Source organism: Ananas comosus, linkage group 9 (genome assembly GCF_001540865.1).
Source record: "Ananas comosus cultivar F153 linkage group 9, ASM154086v1, whole genome shotgun sequence".
NCBI lineage: Eukaryota > Viridiplantae > Streptophyta > Magnoliopsida > Poales > Bromeliaceae > Ananas > Ananas comosus.
This window is the reverse complement of record NC_033629.1, coordinates 232,940-252,745: the sequence shown is the minus strand read 5'-3', so window position 1 is coordinate 252,745 and position 19,806 is coordinate 232,940. Positions and strand designations below refer to the sequence as shown.

Genomic DNA, 19,806 nt, shown 5'->3' with positions numbered 1-19,806 from the left:
TTCAATGCAAAATTTGATTTAATCGTCAGAGTTTCATTTTTTTGAAAAAGCATACTCTATAAGCGATTAAGAGGAAAAATTTTGGGACTAAATTGTTACGATTTAAACTTAAACAATTAGAACAAAAATGAAATTTAAATTGAACCACATAAACCAGATTTGTCAAAAAAAAAAAAGAGGAGGAGAATTCGTTGTTTATAATATTTTCGTGAAGTGAAATAATTTGTCCGCCCAAAACTCTATTAACTAATATCTCTAGATCGAAACCGCAGCCGTCGATGTGAAAATGGACGGTCGCCGATGAGCGATCGCTATTGTGAGTAGTGTTTCTTTCCATTTTGGGAAATATGGGCGAGTGTTTCCCTTTTCGGTTACTCCATAAATGGTAAGTTTCGGAACAAACACCAAAATGGAAAGAAACCAAAGCCAAATCAAAATTACATGCGCTCTTTCCGCTCCGATAATTACACGTAAAATCTCCATATTATAAGCTAACACCTACTTAACTCTTTATACTAATTCAAGTTATTTCTATCAAACAATTAGAGAGAGAGAGAGAGAGAGAGAGAGAGAGAATCTGTAGTCTACGCTTGGTTTCTCCAATTCTCCTTTTACAGAAAAAATTCACCATCAAATCTTACTACCATTACATGCTTTCGTACCAGCCATGTCTCTGAATTTTAACTCAAGTTGAATTAGTTTTGAATAATTGGGCTTAAAAACATAGCACAAATCAACCAGAGATATGAAGAAAAAAAAAAGAAGAAATGAAATGAGATAGTAAATTAATAATTTGAAGAAAAAGGCATCTGACATGAAAACAGCAGTAGCAAATACTGAAACATAGCACATGGCCTACAGAGACAAACACATCAGAGTACTACAAGTCCAGTAGTAAGTAGAAATCACATCAGTGAGAATTAATACATTTCATTTCTAATTCTACCCCCTCCACTATATGTACAAATAGAAAGTAGAACAAAAGAGAAAAAAAAAAAAAAAACAAAGAATCCTAAGAAGACAAAATAATTCAACAAAGGAATTCCCCCCTCCCACCACCACCCCACTTCAATGGAATCAAAACTCTTTCTTGTTTGCCACTAGTAAGGGGAAATAAAGAAAGGAACAAATTCTGGAGAGAGAGAGAGAGTAAAAGCTCCCCCCCAAAGAAAAAGGTGACTTGAAAGTGCAGGAACAGATGCCTTTTTGTCACATATCCAAGTAAGCAAGAATCTAAGCACATATTCAACCCCTCATTAGTGGAAAAACATAAATAATAGCTGAGAAGAGGAGCTGAAGAAGCACAAGGGGCTGTGGGAATGTTGCACTGCTATCAGTAGAAATGCTGTTGCCAGAGGGGCCAAGGCCCCCCCCCAACACTGTTCCTGGAGGGGCAAAAGTGCTTGGTGTGGTTGAACCTGGGGGGCTTGGGCTTGTAGTGCCTGTGCCTGTGCCTGTTCCTGTTCCTGTTCCTGTTCCTGTCCCTGTCCCTGTGCCTGTTCCTGTGCTGGGTGGGCTTGTTCCAGCAGCACTACAGAAGTTACAAAACCCCCAGAAATAAGGAAAAAAAGTAAATTGGATTAGTAGAGGTTTCAAGAGCTGAAACAGCTAGGAATAATAAATTGATTAAGTAGATGGATGGTAGGACAAGCAAAAACAAATTAATTTAGTACTATAATAAAGAGGAAAAAGCTATCTAGATAAAAATAAATAAATAAAAAAAGATGTGAGCACTATTAAAAAGTGAAAGAAGAATAATATGAGAATCTTCCACTAGTGAAAAGGCCAGCTGGAAGATGGAAGAAAAGGAATCAGATTCTCCTAAAAAAGCTCACTTTAGTATAGAATAATACATCAAACAAATTAGTGGAGATGAACCCCGCAATATTGAAGTGTTGTTTTTTCTCTCTTTTTTTTGTTTTTTTTGCTACAGTAAGAATCAAAATCAATCAACGCAGAAATTTGGAAAAAAAAAAAAAAAAAGTGACCTGCAGCCAAGCAAAAGATTAAAAAGAATACAACTGAAAATAAAGGGTAAGGAAGCCATAGATTTTTTTTTTTTTTAAAAAAGTTCAACAAAAGAAGAATTCCTTTGAGAGGAGAAAAAAAATTGAGATTAAAAAGCAAAAGACAACTCCATAGCTACAACCAAAGTAAGAGGAGGGGAAAAAAATAAAAATAAGAGGAAAAAAAAAAGTTACCTGGGACTGGCAGGGTATGTGCAACCACCAGCACCTAAAAAGTAAAAGAAGCAGAAAAACATCATCATCTTAATATGTCTTAAAAAGAGGGCAAAAACAAAATAAATAGATAAATAAAAGGAAAAGGGAACAAGTGATGGGATTATTTTTAGGGATCATCTTTAATTACTTACTTGGGTCAGTAGAAGCGAGAGTAGCAGTTCCAGCAAAGACACAAGCCCCTTGAGCTTGGCCCTTCCTCTGGTAATAGCTGTTTACAGCGTAAGAGCAGTGGGCTCTCACTGTGTTGGGCTGATAGCAAGGCCCGTTCTGGAGTGTTGGGTTGCAGTCTGCCCCAGCCCCACAGGCGTAGTCCAGCGTCTTCTGGAGAGCACTGTCACTCACATCAGACCTACATACGCACCAAGCACCATCTGTTCCACAGCAACAGATCCACAAGTTAGATAGATGATGATTTGGGAAATTGTTAATGAACTTAAAAGAAGGATACATATACATTTATAACATCACCAGAATTAAACTTGTGTTTTGGATGGAAACAACTAAAAAAGTGTCAACAAGTGGTAGAAGTTTTGAGATGCATAATGCTTGTTAGTGTAAGGAAAGAGGCAGTGGGCCTTGCAACTTTTGTTGAAGAATAACGTAGTTGATTTACTTATTAGGGGTTCTTCTTATATAGCCAAAAAAAAAAAAAAAAAAAAAAAAAGGGAGAGAAAAATGGCTTCAACAAAACTTGAAAATATGAAGAAGAGGAGTTGAGTTGAGCTCACACACCTGATGCCTTGAACATGGTCAAGATGAGCAGCACCAAACAAGCCAGAGCTTCCATAGCTTATTAATTAGCTCAGAGAGAGAGAGAGAGAGAGAAAGAGAGAGAGATGTTTGCGAGGGAAAAAATGATGGGGGGGGCCGGGCAACGGAAATTAAAGATTTGGACGCGGGGATGGAATGGCCAGTAGTATCTATAATGAGGCGTTTTTTAAATAACCATCGCTCCATCCCCTGATCCTTTTATAATGAGACTCTGTATCTCTTCTTATCTCTTCTATCTGTGAATAAAATGTGGAAGTGTATGTATGTATGTATGTATGTATGTATGTATATGTGTAGGTGTGCAGAGAGAGGTGTAGTGGCGGTCTCGGGAAGTGAGCTGCACGCTGGTGTGCGTAGGTTATGGCCTTTCGTAAACGGTCGTAAACCCAGGGCGGGGAGGAGGAGTACTGGAGTTGCCCGGTTGAGTAACTAGCTTGCAAACAAGCTATCACCCTGGACCTGGTCCACCCGTATCATCATTCGTAGACCACCACCACCCTTGCACCCATCTCTCATTTTAACTCATTTTTTAAAAATCAGATATGGTCCATGGATGAGGTGGTGGAACAGGTCCCACCACTAGTTGCTATACTTTTTCTTTTTTCCATTATTTATACTCAACTCAACCTCTGGGTATGGTTAGTGCATGGTTCGGGGCCCAATGGACTCTGTTTTTATTTTTAAAAAAATTATATTTTTATTTACATTTGTTTTTGCCCGTTGGTATTGTATGATGGTGTGCTGTCACCGTAAGGGGAGTCGAATATATTATATATATATTATATATAATATATATATATATATATATATTATATATGATATTTAGAGGATATTGTCGACCGACCTATAGTGTGAGAAATTTATACTGTCACGTTGCACCACGTTATTAATAACAAGCCAATCACATTTCTTCTTTTCAAATAAAAGTACAATAAAAATATTTTTTTACCATCATGATTGGGACATATTTTTTAAAAAAATTTATTAGATTGGTTTGTGACGCCATGTCACTAGCATACCCGGTGAATTCTAGAATTTTTCCCTATAGTGTGTGCCTTTTTCTGCTTGCTTTGGTGACTGAATGGCTTAGTAAACTCTAATAAATGTAATAAATTTTTTTTTGTTACAAATTTAATCATAATTATTATTATTTTATGAAGTAATATATATATATATATATATATATATATATATAGAGAGAGAGAGAGAGAGAGGAGAGAGAGAGAGAGAGAGAGTAGTAGTATCTCGAAGCCATTCTTCGATCTTCTACTTGGATTCTCCTATCTTTATAAAAAAGTAAGTTAACAGTGGCCTCAGTCACTTTTAGAATGACAAAAGTGTATTAATTAGCGGCCGCCCCTTGCGAAAAGAATATTTGATAACATTCCCGTGGTGTTTATAAATTTGTCCTTAGTAATAACAATAATAAAAAGACTAATACTAGCACTACTAATCCCACTAAGAATACACTGCTCAATCTTTAATAAATAATACTATAGTTGTATAAAAATAATACCAATATAATGATAACGATAGCAGTGATTATTACTTCCATAGATCACAGTAGGAGACTAGGGAGTAACAAAGATACTAGTAGAAAGAAACTTAACAATAGAAGGGAAAATGCGATGTAAATGTCACTTTAAATGATCCAAAGTAGGCCTAGCAAACGAAAGAACTAGAAAACAAAAAAAAGGACAAAGAATAACTCAGGAATAATTTTAATATATATATATATATATATATATATATATATATATATATATATATATATATATATATATATATCCACCTTGTTAGAGTAGTATTGTATGCTTCTTAAACATAGCAAAGACCGAGAATTTATTGGACGGTGATCACCATAGACCAGTCTTCTAAATTCAATAATAAAAGAAATCTTCGAAGAAAATTTAAAATCAACAAAGAAGATTTATAATAGCTAAAAGACCTTCTACATATAAAAGCATACCCAGTGCACCCACCACTATTGAACCACTTACCGACACATATAACATATGCGAACAGTTTGTGTACACACATCAAACACAAACTAAACACCTTATAAGTACGCGTACCAACAGAGATTAATAAGGTCATTGATATCATAAAATTGCACTAAAACATGATCCAGTGTAACATACACACACCAAAAAAGGAAAAAAGAAGGGGAAAAAAAAAAAAACCATGGTATGCACATTTACATTAGAGCGACCATACAGTCATAGTATTGCATTAGTAGTCCCAATCAGCATCAAAAAAACCAGCATCTTTCATCTCAGAGTAATATACATTCTCCAACCGAAAATCCTCCTCCTGTAAATACATCATTTGAAAAAGAAATTATACACATAAACTATGTCAGTTCACGGAGAAGGAACAAAAATGAGCAAAAAGAGCCTCTTTCATGGAAGTCTAAAAATAAAGCAATGAATAAAGCACACCTGGAAAAAGTCAGCTAGGAATGTCACATACAAGAATGGAAGATAAAGTGCGTGGTAGCATACTGTTGTGAGATTATACAACCTGGAAGTAGATATGCTATCAGATGTTTGCCACCAAAACATTTAGAAACATATTTTATCTAATGAAGAGAGCCAAGTAATTACCAGGAGCCAAACCCAGCTCCATTTCCAACAAGAATGCAGGCGAATAGCGATACGGCATTTAATACGAACATCACGCAGATGTACTTGTAGAATGCTGGTTTTGCTGTGGCGAGGGGAGAAAGTGAAATGTGAGATTCACATTGTAATAAAAGGGAGGGAAATATGTGAACGTTAAAATAAGAGGTGAAAATGATTACCTGGTAGTCTCTCTCTCCATTTGGAGTGGTGCATGAACAAAATGAAGCCATAGACTGCAGTGAGCAACAGCTTATGGACAATCCACAAACCCCATTTCACACGATTTGCTGATTCATTGGCATCGAGGAACAATGGAACACCAAAGCCAAATACATATATAGCCTGAAGAATAAGTCAAGAATAACATATAAAGACAATATGCACCATAAACAATTCAACTGCCTTCTAGAATGCATGAACACTGGTAACTTATAAAGTAATTACACTTCCCTCAACATACGTCAAAACTAAACAAACAAGGTTTGTATGCAGACCAGCCAATCATAGGCCATTTTAAAATAGGCCCCCGAGATTTACTTTTTGACACCTAAACTTTCTTCTGCCTTGATTTAATTTATTTTAGTTAAAATTAATCAGCATTGCATCAAATTTCCTGCTTGCACTACTTTGCAGCTGAAGTATGGACTTCATTAACGACCACCAATAGCTAATGGAGGCAATAATCTTGATGAAATCCCCAATTTTTGTTGACAAATAATTCTTTCAAAGGTTAAACGAGTGCAATTAAGGTGGAAAAAATAGGAAGTTCATGCGCCTACTGCAAAAATTCTCTAGTTGAGGGGATATCCATTCATGTTACCTAAAAAATACCATCTAGGCATGATTGAGACCAGGAGAAAAAGTCCATTACACTAACCACTAAGTTCTATAGAGCCAAGCTGATGTTCACCAATGAACTACAATCCTACTAAACGTCACATCATTATGATAAAACAGACACATAGTTGGTTCAAAATTAAGACAAAATAATAACTTGTCAACCATTTCCATTTAAAGATGCTTTAATCTCCATTCACAGATCAAGTTTCATGTCCTACCATCAACTTTCGGTCGTAACAGTTGACAGGAAGCCTAACGTATCATTTCAGCTGCACGAACTATTCTACACAGCACCCAAGTCAGTGTCAACCAAAATGATCATTTGACTAGCTTCAAGTTAAAACTTAAAAGCAGGGCAGCATAATTTAGAGCTATGTTGAAACATAGAACGCATTTAAAGATTTAAACACTTTAAGCAGCAGAATCATTGTCACGGGCTAAGGTGATACATTAACCAGACATTGACAAATTTTCTGTTAGAAGTAAAAGTTCCTAGTATGCACTTTGGATAAGATAAAATGACCATTACTTAGGTATATAAGCATCTTCTCCTTTTTTTTTTCTTTTATTGAATAATGTCAAAGCCCATAGGTTACTTGAATAACAGGAATATATTATTGGGATTGAGTCTACTAGTAGCTCCAGAATACAAAAGTTGAGCGAAGAAAATACCTTGAGTAATATATCTGCTGCAACTATAACTCCAGAGACAACAAATGTTCGCGTTAAAGCTTCCAAACCACCAGCATGATTTCCTTGAAGTAGAAAGGCCATGATGCTAATTTCCAGAAACAACATCCCCGATTTTGAAAACAACGACAGCATATTCCAAGAGAACTCCTTGCTAGGTGTACATTGCCACGCCTATCCTCACATATATAGATAGAAGAGAGGGTTTAGCTAATACACTATAAGGGCTGGTATATTAGTATTCGCAAAATTAAGAAAGGAAGTAACAGGATATCAGTGAAAAAATCTAACTAGAATGCGATCCAATTCACCCAATGGAAAAATTTTCATATATGATCAATAGGGTTAGTGATCATAATCAATAAGGAAGATTCCAATAGACAATTTTCTAATAAAAAACGATCTTCGAAGGTGGAAAACCTAATAATGAATTGATTAATATGTAGCTCCCAAAAGAGGCCGATTCTTAACCAGATTGAATCGAGAAAATCCTAGAATGTTCAACGTAGCAAGGAGAAGGGAATCGCGTCGTACCTGGAGGACGCACCATAGGAGATTGAGAAGGCTAACGGCCCAGAGTAGGGCGTAGTACGCGATCATGATGTATGATCGGCCATAGGTGAGCTTGGCGTAGCTCTTCCGCGCCTGGGAAGAGAGGTAGGCGACGAAGAGCGCCGAGAGCAGGATCAGGGCGAGGTTGTGCCAGATCCCATGGCACTCGACGAACCACCACGAGAGGGCGGAGCCGCCGCCTTCTCCGCCGCCTCCGAAGGCCGGAACTGTTGCGTCCGGCGACATCGAGAGCGGGATCCCGGTGAGCTGCTCCAACTGCCTCATCTCCGCCGCCGCGAAGGGAGGAGAGGCATATCACAAGGGAACCCTAGCGCTTGGGAACCGATCGAATCCGAAGAACTCGACCAGCGTAAACCCTAGCTAGGATTGATCGTGGATTTGCGAGAGAGAAATTGGAAAGAAGAGAGAGGAGATTCGCGTAGACGAAGCCTTAACCCCGACCCTGAATCCCTTTCGCGCTTTCCTTAATGTGCGTGTGTGGTCAAATGACACGAACACAGAGAAAAGAAAAGAAAAGGCTAGGTGGGAAGAACTAAGAAACCAGGGTAGGACTTAGGAGAATGTGGATTCGACACGAATTGTAGCTTAGCGGATTCGGATCTTTTTAAACTATATATATACGGTCACCAGATCAGGGGCGGGGTCTGGGTCGAATCAGATGGCGTCGGAAAGGAGCTCAACATGTTAAGCTCGAGTCCGGCTCGTTTTATATCTGAGCCGTATATGTAGCCCGCTTATATGATTTTTGGATCTTGGATCGAACTCGAGCTGCTTGCTTACAAACGACTCAGGTTAAAGTTTAACTCATGGACAGCTTTGACCTTTCACACTAGATATAGATTTTTATCGTTTTTTAATTGCCCATAGGCTATGATGCATACACACTCATTATAGCACTAAGCAGGATTTAAATCCAGATTTTCTGAGTCTAAAGAAAAATAAAAATAAAAAATTACCAACCAACTACTGTAAACAGTAATAATACTCTTTCAGAGATGTTGGAAAGTATAATAACAAGCATTTGCATTGGATAATTTCCATCCAGAATAGGAGCTTGCATTGAATATCACTTCACCCCGAAAAAACAAATCTCCGGGTGCCGGATCAATGGATACTCAAACATCAGTATGCTAAACCAAACCAAATAATTAAATCAAATACGGTTCACTCTTTTAAGTTCTCTTCAAACTTCACATATTTGATTAGGCAGATGAAAAGGTAAATTCCTTTCGAAAGTTTTACGGGATCTGATCTATACAGCATGTTCCAACATATGCATTATCCAGAACTAGATCACAAGCAATAATAAATTAGATGCCTACATTATTCTTCAACTGGCAAAAACATGCTGAACCAGCTGATGATCCAGAGGCCACATCCTCGAGGCATCAAGACACCAAACAAATGTTTCTAGCATATAATATCAGTAAATGCAAGACAATGCCACACAATATGGACTAAAGGCTTCATTTTCTTCATATTACATATTAGAGGAGATCACGATTTAAAATGTTGTTGATAATCTTTTTATGCTTCACTTCCGCATCGGTTCTTGAGATGCCTCACTTTCGCATCGATTCTCACGATACATAACGCACGAACTTCACAGTTCCAATTGTCAATACCTGCAAGATGAACAGAGACAATGCATTGGGTTTAGAAATAACTAGTAAGGTTCCATAAATATCACAAAAACTGGCATTATAAAATGTAAAAATGCATATGCCAAAAAAAGCAACTACTTTTACTGACGAATTGCAACAAATATTTCTAAATCAGAAAGTATTGAATTTCAGCAATTTCAATTCTAAATGAATATCATTACTAAACAAGAATGTGGTGGCCAATGGATAACCGTCACTGCTAAATCCAAAATTGCAGGCCTACCTACAATATAATTGCTTTGCAATTGAATACAATGTGTTTGGCACCTAAAATCAGTCTTCGTCGCTATCAAAGACGACAGTTCTACGATGTACGGGTGGCTTTCTCGGTGGAGAGTCTGCATCTGAGTCAATCTCCTTGCGCTTTAGACCTCCACTTCCTGTTTCATTGGTCTTCCTTTTGGGCTCCTGCGAAAGTAATATCAAAATTAAAATCGTTGAGGATTTCCATATAGTAAAGTTGCAAGCCCATGCACTGTTATGGCATATATTTACATGAGAAATTCCTGTCTAAATGCAATAATACAGAGTACAAACACATTTAACTGACTGTTTAATCCAAGATATCTCACAGTTGTACAAATTCCAATCTCCCGAAAACTTCAATGACCATCATTGACTTTTCTTGATTTTGCGACAAAACAAAAACCGATGCAATTCATTGTTTCTAATAGTGCAGTTCAGTAGTAAAGTTATTAATATCTCGTTCAATCATGTTAAGCTTATTACTAGCCATTAATATTTCTGTATTTTGTTAAAAATTGATGGTTTTAAAAATTGATCATTAAAATAGTAATATGAAAGAGAAAATTGGAACACAATGTCAGAAGCCTAAATGGGGCAGGTGCATATTATCTTCACCTCATCTTCTTCAGATGCATAATTTGCTTCGGCTGCTTCTTCATCAGCATCTTCCTCATACTCATCTTCATTATCTAACTCTTCTTCCCTTGCATTGAGTGGAGACCTGTCACCCTCCTCGCCATCACTTTCATACTCAGATTCTTCCCTCTCGCTCTCTGAATATCGCTCAACCTCACGCCTTGGTTGACGAGCGGCAGGCAAAGATGGCTTGCGAGTAGCATTTTTGCTCATATTGGACTGATGATCACAAAAAGAGAACAACCAGATGATTTGAGGAGGAAAAAGAAATTACATTTAGTGTGCATCCATATATATCTTTGAATTTTCATCTATGTCCTTCAAAAAATTTCTTATATATACCCATGTACTTCAAAAAGTGTCCCCCTAAAAGGAAAAAAAATAATCATTTTCTATAACACACCAACCTCCGCCCAGGAAATGGATAACTAACAAACTTACGATAACGTTGTTTTCGTAAGAAGCTGCACTTTCGAAGGTACATATGAAAATTCAGATTTTACATAGGTACATTTGTAAAATGTGTTAAATGAAGATAAGATCACCACCTTAGCATTAATTATGCGTCTCTCAGCCTGCGCTTCAGCCTCCAAATCCTCCTCAAAACGATTACGAGCTGGAGCTCGACGGTAGTAATCTTCAGGTTCATCTTCCTGATCACATGATAAACTCAAGTGAATCAAAATAAATTATTAATGCCGATCAACAAAATTAGACACTCACTTTTAATCAAGGGATAACTATTCTCTCTTTGTCACCAATAGTAGGTTTTAAACACTTCAAGAGCATACTTACGGAAAGAACACTGAAAGACAACTAGTTTTTAATATCAGTTTGGAATAATAAACGAGGATTCTTACTCGAAAATTGTACCTGAGTAAGCCACACAATATCAAAAGATTTTCTTGCATTTTCATAGGTAGCATAACTCAAATTATGGATGACATAAGACATGCTAAGAAGCTAACCTCATCCAGTGCCTCCTCAAGAAACCCTGGTGATAGTTGTCGTTTTTTCTTGACAGTGTGTGCATATTTCCGGTTGACTTTCTCCCTTTTCCGCTGAAGAAGTTCATGGGCTCTGATTGTTTGCCCTTCCACCTGAATTATATTACCCAAAAAAAAGAAAGAGCCAGCATGAGGGAGGAAGATTTTATACAAGAAATTATGTTCAGGAGGAAGATTTTATACAAGAAATTATGTTCATCAGAGACAAAATAAATATTTTCATGCCAGGATATAATAATAATAAGCAAAAGATACAAATTAAGTGGTTCTCCCAAAAAAGGAAAAAAAGGAAGCTATAGTGCACATAAAAGGGAAGGAAGATTCTGACTTAAAGGTATTGCAGTTAAGGTAACCGGCTTTCTATATTCACTGGAATAACCAAATGGAAGTATCACTTACCCTTTCCCTTTCTTCCTTTTCTCTCTCCGGATCAATTTCTGTAATACAGTTTTTCACCTTGTATACTTTCTTATGGCGTGAATCAACAAGAGCAGTTAATAACCGGTGCGATTTCGAGGATAAAGACGATGGCATAAACCTCATCTTCCTTAAAAGCCTGCCTTGAGATTGCAAGATACCCTGCATGATTATATTGAGGTCCATAAATATGAATAAGTTATAGAAGAATGACAGAAAATTTATGTCTTGATCAAATCATTAATATCTTAAGATGAGAAAGATGAGAAAACATGCTTAAAACTTGTATACAAGTTATTTCATAGCACATAGAAAGCACACCTTCCCATGTCGAAGAAATAGGTGGGATTGGTCATGATGGCCCTCATGCACAGATATGTCAAGAACTTCATTACCGATCAGTAATTGTAAGCTTCCATCTTTCCATTTTACAAAGCGCGCATTGCTTTCATACTGCAACAAATAAATGATAAAATTTAAGAACTAATAGAAGGGAAGGAATTCATTGAGTATAGCTAAATAAAAAGAAACTATGGCATCTGAAGAATAAGATCATCTTGCACAACAATAATCATTTCTACGTGAAAAAGAATCAAATTTAAGCACAAAAATAAACGATAAGCTATACATCAAATAATATAATGAACAACAAGAAAAAAGCATCTTCTGTTACGACAAACGCACAAACGGAAACGAAATGACGAACACAAAAAACAATCAAACCACAAGCAGAAAATCAAGAGACACAGATTTACGTGGAAAATCCTTTGCAGGGAAAAACCACGGGCGAGGGAGGAGAGGACTTCACTATGGAACGAAAAGGGAATACAATGTTCTTCAGGTTACAACCAACCACGATCACACGCCTCTAGGGCATAAACGATAAACGAAAAGGAAAACTCATAACGGGTTTCGGATCCGATCCATACCGCGGGGGGCGGAGCCCCCCGCACCCCCTGGCGAATGTCAGTGGTGGGCTACGGGCTCGGGCCTGTCGGCCCGAGCCCTCCGCTACCCACCACAGACATTCATTTTTCCTCCATAATTTTCTTTTCCAAACTGGTCGCACCGCGAAGCTATCGGCGAGTCGTAAACCCGAACCTGAATCGATAGCAGATTTCGAGTCACATCTAACATCTTCTAATACAAATTATTCCAATGTTGAAAGGGGGCATGCTAGTGCTATTATTAACGCATTCATCAACATTGCAGAAACTTTTGTAATAAAGTCACATTTGAGTAAACAAATCATAATATAGTTAAATAGACTTCACTTACTGAAGTTGTGCCATCACGATTCTTGACAGTTCTCCAACGTACGATGTTGTCCTCTAGGCGTATCCGTTTCTTCGCCCCCGATTCATCAGTCACAAAAACATCCTCTTCTACAAACGTCTTCCGGTCAAATGGTTTCGGTTCAATTCCCACAATGTTTGATACTTTGATCACATTCATCTGCAGGAACAATATATTTCAAACTTAATATTTTTCCAATAACTACACAGAAAATAGCAAATCTTCAAACATAGTCTGACAGTAAGAATACAATAAAAAGCTTCTTTGTCAGAACAAGAAGAATACATGCTCGTGAATTCTCCAAAAGGTTTCCATTATCCATCAATAAGTAATATAAACGGAGATCCATGCAGAAGCAAGCATGCATGCGTGCCGACGCAGAGAAATGAAATAAGATAATGAACAACAACAAGTCGATGCCGATGTTAATAATGAGCTAAAAAATACCCCATAAAGTTGTACAGAGCAATCTAGATATCAGAGATAAATCAACCAATCAAGTGCAAAGAAAGAGAACTATGTAATTAAGTAGATATCTCACCAGTGACACCTTTCCATATTAATTAAAAATGACAGAATATTAATTTTATATAAAACAATCTAAAAAATAATGACTCACTCTATCAGGTCGACCTGGAGGAGGATGCAATGGAACCTCCAACTCCAAGGGGGGACCAACTGGTTTCTCCTTCGGTTTTCGTTCAAGATTTTCATCTTCCCATTCAAACTGCGCATCTTCATCTGGCACTATATCTTCAGGCCCCAATTCTTTCTCATATCCACCTACCTCTTCCAAAGGAGATCTCTAAAGAAAAACAATAACAAAGTATATTACTGATCACCAGGGTGTATGACATAACTATGTAAACAATTAACAACAATAGGGGAGTAGATGATGACAAATGTCCTAGATTCCAATATATAACAAAGCGAATATTAAACGCGCCAATGTTTACACTAGAAATATGTATTGTGCAAGAACATAGCTAACAAAGTTTGTCTACAGCAAAGGATCACATCTTAAAAGTCTTAGTACCATAGATCTTCTGCAAGACATCAGCTGTGAAGCAGTTGCCCTACTAGGACATATGTTGAAAAAATTCATTCAAGATTTTTCATATACTATATACTTTATCATAAGAAACAGTTCCGTTTTTTTTGCCATATATAAATGAAACACAAAAGAACGTGCATAGGCATGCAAATAAGGTAAACTGCAAAACATATATTAAATTAATTTCTTGCATAAAATTGGTATCAACTTTAACTTAGGTTACTTGTTTCATTCCTAAATCTACTCTGCCATTACCTTCATTCATGATGAATTTATTGATTTATAAACAGGAATATATTGGTTAACTGTTGATCCTATATTTACTAACAACTGTACCAAAGAATCTTTGAATGCTCAAGTATATTCAAGCTGAGGCATTTAGAAAGCTACTGCAGTGATTAGGGAAATCAAATCCATCTTAACAAAGAAAGTGACATGAAATACCATATTTGGTTCAAAACTTCAGGAAAAAATTGATGACATAGAAATGAAAATAATCACTTTTTCAACTAAAATATATAAGAAGATCTCATATAACTCGTCTTTACATGGGAATCTTGGTCAATTTCATTTTGAGTGCCATATGCTGCAGGCTCATCCTCATCACTATCCCCAAATACGTCACGCACAACTTTGTGGTCTTTTTGGTCCCCCATGTACCTATTGCAGGATGACAAGTCATATGTAACTTGCATAGTAAAAGTATCTAAACGACAAACTAAGTAAAAAGCTAAAAACAACCTAAACAAGAGGTCATCCAAGATGAATTAAAGTTTATCTATGTGTTAGAATCTTGTCAAAACTTTGAGAACTGCTGTGGATCATTGGATTACCATAGCAAGTTTCTCACTCTTTCTGGATTTGCAGACCAATAGGCCCAGAAAAGTGAAGATGTATGTGGCTCAGCTATTACCTTGATTGTGTTCCTTGATCAGCATCTTCCTCGTTATCTTGATCGGCATAGTGCTTATCTTCAGATCCCTCTGATTCAGAGGCAACCACCTCTCTTCTTCTACTTGTTACTACCCGTTGCCCATAGCCTTCCTCTTCACTTTCAACATCTTTGGCTTCACTCTCCACCATTTGATCACTAATTTCCCTTTCTGGTGAACTCTGAACCCTTTCCCCTTCACTCTCTCCCTGGTCAACATCAATCTCATGTACTTCACCTTCACTTTCCACTTCAACTTCGCCTTGCCCCTCAATTTCACCTTCACCTTCCGCTTCACCTTCCGCATCACCTGCTGCTTCCCCTTCCCCCTCCGCCTGCCCTTCACCATCAATGTCAGCCTCACCTTCCCCTTCTTCCTGATATAAGAAAAGCATGAGTTTTTTTTTAAAAAAAGAAATGCACAAGTTACTGGATTTATCTTCACAGGATAAAGCAGCTAATGCTTCTAGCGTAATAGTCAATGTTATTAAACATGCCAAATCCAACTTCAAAACAGCACAATTTGCACAGTAATTATGTATCTTTTGCATTATTAAAAGAAGGCCAGCCGGCGGGCGCAGGTGCCCCCCAACATAAGAGCCGTCTAGCCATCTGCCTTACATTTTTGCATCACTAGCAGCGTGAAATTACTGCAAAGTATCACCATCAAATTTGTATGTTCTTCAGAAATTTGAATAAGCAGAGCGAAACATACGAGATGTCACTATAACTGCAACAAGCGCTAACACAACAAACAACGATATAATCCGGTAACACTCATCCATAGTTAGAGGATTCTCTATTTGCTACTATAAAGATTAGAGGATTCCCTATTTGATACTATAAAGAAGAAGAACACCACAAGTATTGCTCTGCTGGAATAAACGTATTGCTCTGCTGGAATAATGCAAACATTGAATTACCCAGTTTATTGTCATCAATTCTTCGATCAAAATTGGGAATTTTAGAAACTAACAGCAGAGTTCACCCAATTCTCACGAACACTAACTAAGAATACTGCTTAGAGAAAACCTAACTCAACCATATTTATCGTTCAAAAACCTAATTACCGCTTGAAACGCGACGATGCCAAAGGGAAACTACAGATCGTTAATATCTAAGGAAAAAACAATACCGATTGGTAATCGGAGTGGTTTGCAGCGGCTTCGTGCTCAGAATCGACCTCCTCTTCCTCCTCCTCCTCTTCCTCCTCCTCGGATTGCTCTCCGAAGAGGTTCTGCATCATCTGGTTCCTCGTCTCCTCCTCCATGTCCCTTTCCCCTCCCATTCGCACTCAAATCCCCTCTTTTCTCTCTCTCTCGCTCCTCAGCTCCACACGATTCGTCTCCTTCCTTTCGATTTCGCCCCCAGTGGAGAAGAAGCTCGAGAGGATTCACAAACGATGGAGCTCCTCTTTTTTACCTCTCTCCCTTCTCTACCCGCAGGGGGTATATATTCGTGAAAACGTACGGATACCCCCTCAACTGTACGATATTTCGATTAGGCCCAAACTTTTTTTCCAATAGTACCCTTAACTTTTAATTTTCTTAAATTTGAATAATTTTCTCCTCAAGGAAATTTAGAGTTTTACCAAGTCTAAGAACTCTTAATTAAGATTAATGGCAGATATACTAACTAATCCCTCTAAGTTCATAAAATTAATCATAATTAGACACTAAACACTAATAAACTATAAAATTAACGAACTTTTGTTTTATCTTACTTAGTAAAATAACACAAAAATTTTAAAATTATAAAAAAAAGGCGTGCGTCGGATTAGAGAATATTGGGCCCAAATCTAACTGCAGAACAGCACCAGGAGCTTCAAATGGACCTGGCATAATTTTAGGCCCAAATGAAACCATTCAAAACAAATGAGCCCATTTAGGCCCAATTAAACCCATTTAAACAAATTTTTACAAAAACTGGACCCGAATCTAACTACAGAACAGCACCAGGTGCTTCAAATGGACCTAGCAAAATTTTAGGCCCAAATTAGCCCATTTAGGCCCACATAAGCCCATTTAAAGAAATTTTTACAAAAACTAAAAAGAGAAATTCGCCCACCGTGGGGCTCGAACCCACGACCACAAGGTTAAGAGCCTTGCGCTCTACCTACTGAGCTAGACGGGCTCTTATGTACTTTATTTGTTAATTACAAAAATTAAAAAAATCACCAATCGACATCGTCTCTTTGATCTCCCCGAGAAATTAGGGTTTAGTGGTGCAATCGAACCAAATCGAACTAGGGTTCCCGATATACGCCAATGGCGAAAGAAGAGAGAGAAGCGGTGGGAGAGGAGGAACAGGAGGGGCTCTCGGTGCATTCCCCGGCCCAGGCTCCCCCTTCCTCCGCCTCCTCTCTCCCCAAGGTTCCCAAAGATCTCTTTCTCTCTCTTTTTAATTTTTTTTAAAACACAAATTGACTCCTTTTAATCTTAAATTTTGTTGTGATTGCTTGGTGTTTTTTTTTTTTTTTCAAATTTAATTTTGGTGTTTTTATCAGGAGCAAACGCAGGTGGAGTTGGAGTTGAGGTTATTAGAAGCTCTGGAGGTGTACCCTCCTGCTAAATTGCAAGGTGAGATTCTTCTCCCAAACAGTTATTATTTATTTTCCATTTTATTAACCTGTTTGTGATGTAGGGTTCTTGGCAATTTTGATAGATCATGGTAGAAATTAGACAAGGTAATTATGATAGATCATGGTAGAAATTAGACAAGGTAATTGGTGGTTGGTGTCAATCCCTATTTGTTTGAAGTAGGAGTACTCTGTGTGAAATGTGTAATGGGTTGTAGATATGTTGATCCTGGAACTGCATGAAGCTTACTACTATTTGAATGCAGAAGAGGTATACCACTAGTATACGAGACGGGTGATTTGTGCTAATGTCCTTCACTAAATTCACTCTTGAAGGGAATTTTAGTATCAAATCCAAATATTGCTCATATGACCGTATGGTAAATACATCGAACTAAACTAACTAGTTTTGCGTTGTTTCTAAGTTGCTTTGATAAAAATGACAACTCTCTGAAGAAAGTCAGTACCATTCGTGTAAAAAACAAATTAATGAGTCTTATTGAAAGTAGTATATATGCCCTTATGGTTAACTATCATTTTCCAATAGGCATCCATCGTCACTTTGTTCTCTATGGATTGATGGAACATCTGCGGCGGAAGTAAGTTATGAGAACTAGAGGATAACCTTGCAACAGCATCTCATTGGCTGTTAGTATACGTATGTTATGTCTGACGTTTCAAAGCTTGGGTTCGCAGCTTTGAAAGACACTTCTCAGCTGATGAGGTCTTGCAATTACTGGACCGCTTCTTCAACTTAGAAATGCTGGTAAGGGAAAACTTCTCAGCAGGGTAATTCCAAGTTTTCAGGTTTTGAGATTCTTTTCCTGCATGTGGCAATCGCTTGTAACTCGAGCTGTTACCATCACTTTTAAGGGAAGTTTTTTGCACATTAATGTCTTCAACGCATATTTGCTGTGTTCAATATTGTTTTTAATGACGTCGGATCTTATCTCTCATAACATTATCTTTCGCCTGTCTTGGCTTGTTATTTTCGAGTGCCAAGATAGATTGGGGGCACGCATCGACCTGATTATTGGGGATTCTATACTAATGTATGGTCCACCTGTGGCCTTTCTTTTTGGGATTCTCAGGTTCAAAACAAACTACCGAAGTAGCTTTTCATACTTCTTGTTATAGAATAGTGCATATCTTGTTTCTGGACAAGGTTTTAGACTGAAAACATTCTCTCGACCTGGTATATCTAGCTAATTTTAGTGCACGAAATTGCATTAGATATTGGATAATTGTGTTGTGAGGAAACATTCTTACTTCGATGCGCTGTTACTGTTAAAACAGAAACCAGATGACGAAGAGGCTGAGATATTCAATCAAGAGGATGACTTCACCCTGCCGCAGAGCTTCTTCGTCAAGGAAGAGTAGTAGCATGCGTCATCTCAAGTTGATGAAGTTCGCATTCCGTTGTCACCATTGGAATCCTGGTTTTAGATGGCGACATTGAGAGTTTCATGTAGCATCATTACTCCTAGTAGTGGGGACAAATGAAGCTACAGTTTCTGACGCCTCCTCAGTCTCCAATATTTTCCTTCTTGTTTATCTTTTCCCATTCCGAAGTTTTCAATCTATTAACCATCAGTTTTACATTACCATGAGCATTTGTAAATCTTTTTTTTTTTTTTTCCCTTTCGTGTGGGGGTGACATGGAAGCATCTTCAACTGCCCCGGTAATATTTGCCATAAAGAACTGATTTAGCTTGTTAAGACTGAATCCAGCTGATGTAACATTCAGCAGATATAAAGAAAAGTGCTTGTTATGTCATACTTATAGTTGATTTTGCCGATTGGAACTAACTTTCTAATGGTAGATTGGAACTAACTTTCTAATGGTAAATTTGGCCGCAGCCGCCCGCCCGAACAATCTAAAATTGTTTCCCAGCACTTAGCAGCATAGCATTTTCAATTTCCAAAAGTATTAGAGATCTGATTTGCAAAGTTGATTCACTCAGTTTTATGGCTAAAGATCTGGTTCTGTCAAATGCTGCTTGCTCCGTATTGTGGATGTCTCATCAGAGTTTGCTGTATATATATTGGAATCAATATTTGAACTGTGGATTTAAATTTGGCCAACAAAAATTAGATGGAATTGTATTTAATTCACATTTAAACATTTTGAGTCTCAATGTACTGAGCTCAGATATATCATTGGTATAAAGTGATATGAATTTCAGGGGCGATCACGCAGTCGTCGATCTATAGAGATTGTAATTTAAAACAAGTG

The 19,806-nt window shown here is 37.5% G+C and overlaps 4 protein-coding genes and 1 non-coding gene across 6 annotated transcripts; 1 reads left to right on the top strand and 4 right to left on the bottom strand.

Annotated features, from left to right (window-relative positions):
• Nucleotides 873-3,228, bottom strand: LOC109714968 (PLASMODESMATA CALLOSE-BINDING PROTEIN 3-like). The gene is made up of 4 exons (XM_020239735.1): nt 2,976-3,228; nt 2,375-2,614; nt 2,202-2,235; nt 873-1,531 (listed from the first exon to the last, which is right to left on the bottom strand). The coding sequence occupies exons 1-4, from the start codon at nt 3,028-3,030 to the stop codon at nt 1,246-1,248; spliced, it is 615 nt and encodes a 204-aa protein (XP_020095324.1). The 5' UTR covers nt 3,031-3,228; the 3' UTR covers nt 873-1,245.
• On the bottom strand, nt 5,094-8,273 carry LOC109715833 (transmembrane protein adipocyte-associated 1 homolog). The gene is made up of 6 exons (XM_020241028.1): nt 7,703-8,273; nt 7,151-7,342; nt 5,818-5,980; nt 5,621-5,723; nt 5,456-5,537; nt 5,094-5,327 (listed from the first exon to the last, which is right to left on the bottom strand). Exons 1-6 carry the CDS (start codon nt 8,003-8,005, stop codon nt 5,247-5,249), a joined length of 924 nt encoding a protein of 307 aa, XP_020096617.1. The 5' UTR covers nt 8,006-8,273; the 3' UTR covers nt 5,094-5,246.
• Nucleotides 8,912-16,425, bottom strand: LOC109714740 (protein LEO1 homolog). 2 transcript variants are annotated; one of them, XR_002217428.1, is made up of 12 exons: nt 16,128-16,425; nt 14,975-15,369; nt 14,610-14,721; nt 13,627-13,812; nt 12,990-13,166; nt 12,033-12,164; nt 11,694-11,873; nt 11,256-11,387; nt 10,836-10,940; nt 10,267-10,506; nt 9,629-9,813; nt 8,912-9,366 (listed from the first exon to the last, which is right to left on the bottom strand). XR_002217428.1 is itself a non-coding variant. In XM_020239437.1 (12 exons), exons 1-11 carry the CDS (start codon nt 16,278-16,280, stop codon nt 9,679-9,681), a joined length of 1,947 nt encoding a protein of 648 aa, XP_020095026.1. In that variant the 5' UTR covers nt 16,281-16,425; the 3' UTR covers nt 8,912-9,366; nt 9,673-9,678. The 2 variants fall into 2 exon arrangements, 1 of the variants encoding a protein (XP_020095026.1); XM_020239437.1 differs by having other exon boundaries at nt 9,673-9,813.
• Nucleotides 17,053-17,125, bottom strand: TRNAK-CUU. The gene has a single exon. It is a non-coding gene; the product is annotated as a tRNA-Lys (tRNA).
• On the top strand, nt 17,151-19,349 carry LOC109714744. The gene is made up of 5 exons (XM_020239441.1): nt 17,151-17,364; nt 17,499-17,571; nt 18,118-18,169; nt 18,267-18,336; nt 18,867-19,349. Exons 1-5 carry the CDS (start codon nt 17,260-17,262, stop codon nt 18,948-18,950), a joined length of 384 nt encoding a protein of 127 aa, XP_020095030.1. The 5' UTR covers nt 17,151-17,259; the 3' UTR covers nt 18,951-19,349.

What these genes read in the sequence shown, in the direction of transcription:
- LOC109714744 (XM_020239441.1), top strand. Translation starts at nt 17,260, where the DNA reads ATGGCGAAAGAAGAGAGAGAAGCGGTGGGAGAGGAGGAACAGGAGGGG. An exon ending in CCGCCTCCTCTCTCCCCAAG is followed by an intron (nt 17,365 to 17,498) that starts GTTCCCAAAGAT and finishes TGTTTTTATCAG; the next exon opens with GAGCAAACGCAGGTGGAGTT. An exon ending in ATGGAACATCTGCGGCGGAA is followed by an intron (nt 18,170 to 18,266) that starts GTAAGTTATGAG and finishes TTGGGTTCGCAG; the next exon opens with CTTTGAAAGACACTTCTCAG.
- LOC109714740 (XM_020239437.1), bottom strand. Translation starts at nt 16,280, where the DNA reads ATGGGAGGGGAAAGGGACATGGAGGAGGAGACGAGGAACCAGATGATG. An exon ending in CTCCAGGTCGACCTGATAGA is followed by an intron (nt 13,167 to 13,626) that starts GTGAGTCATTAT and finishes TTGTTCCTGCAG; the next exon opens with ATGAATGTGATCAAAGTATC. An exon ending in GACGCATAATTAATGCTAAG is followed by an intron (nt 10,507 to 10,835) that starts GTGGTGATCTTA and finishes TGTGATCATCAG; the next exon opens with TCCAATATGAGCAAAAATGC.
- LOC109714968 (XM_020239735.1), bottom strand. Translation starts at nt 3,030, where the DNA reads ATGGAAGCTCTGGCTTGTTTGGTGCTGCTCATCTTGACCATGTTCAAG. An exon ending in GACCATGTTCAAGGCATCAG is followed by an intron (nt 2,615 to 2,975) that starts GTGTGTGAGCTC and finishes GCTGTGGAACAG; the next exon opens with ATGGTGCTTGGTGCGTATGT. An exon ending in TCTCGCTTCTACTGACCCAA is followed by an intron (nt 2,236 to 2,374) that starts GTAAGTAATTAA and finishes TTTACTTTTTAG; the next exon opens with GTGCTGGTGGTTGCACATAC.
- LOC109715833 (XM_020241028.1), bottom strand. Translation starts at nt 8,005, where the DNA reads ATGAGGCAGTTGGAGCAGCTCACCGGGATCCCGCTCTCGATGTCGCCG. An exon ending in TCCTATGGTGCGTCCTCCAG is followed by an intron (nt 7,343 to 7,702) that starts GTACGACGCGAT and finishes ATGTGAGGATAG; the next exon opens with GCGTGGCAATGTACACCTAG. An exon ending in GGAGCTGGGTTTGGCTCCTG is followed by an intron (nt 5,538 to 5,620) that starts GTAATTACTTGG and finishes ATCTACTTCCAG; the next exon opens with GTTGTATAATCTCACAACAG.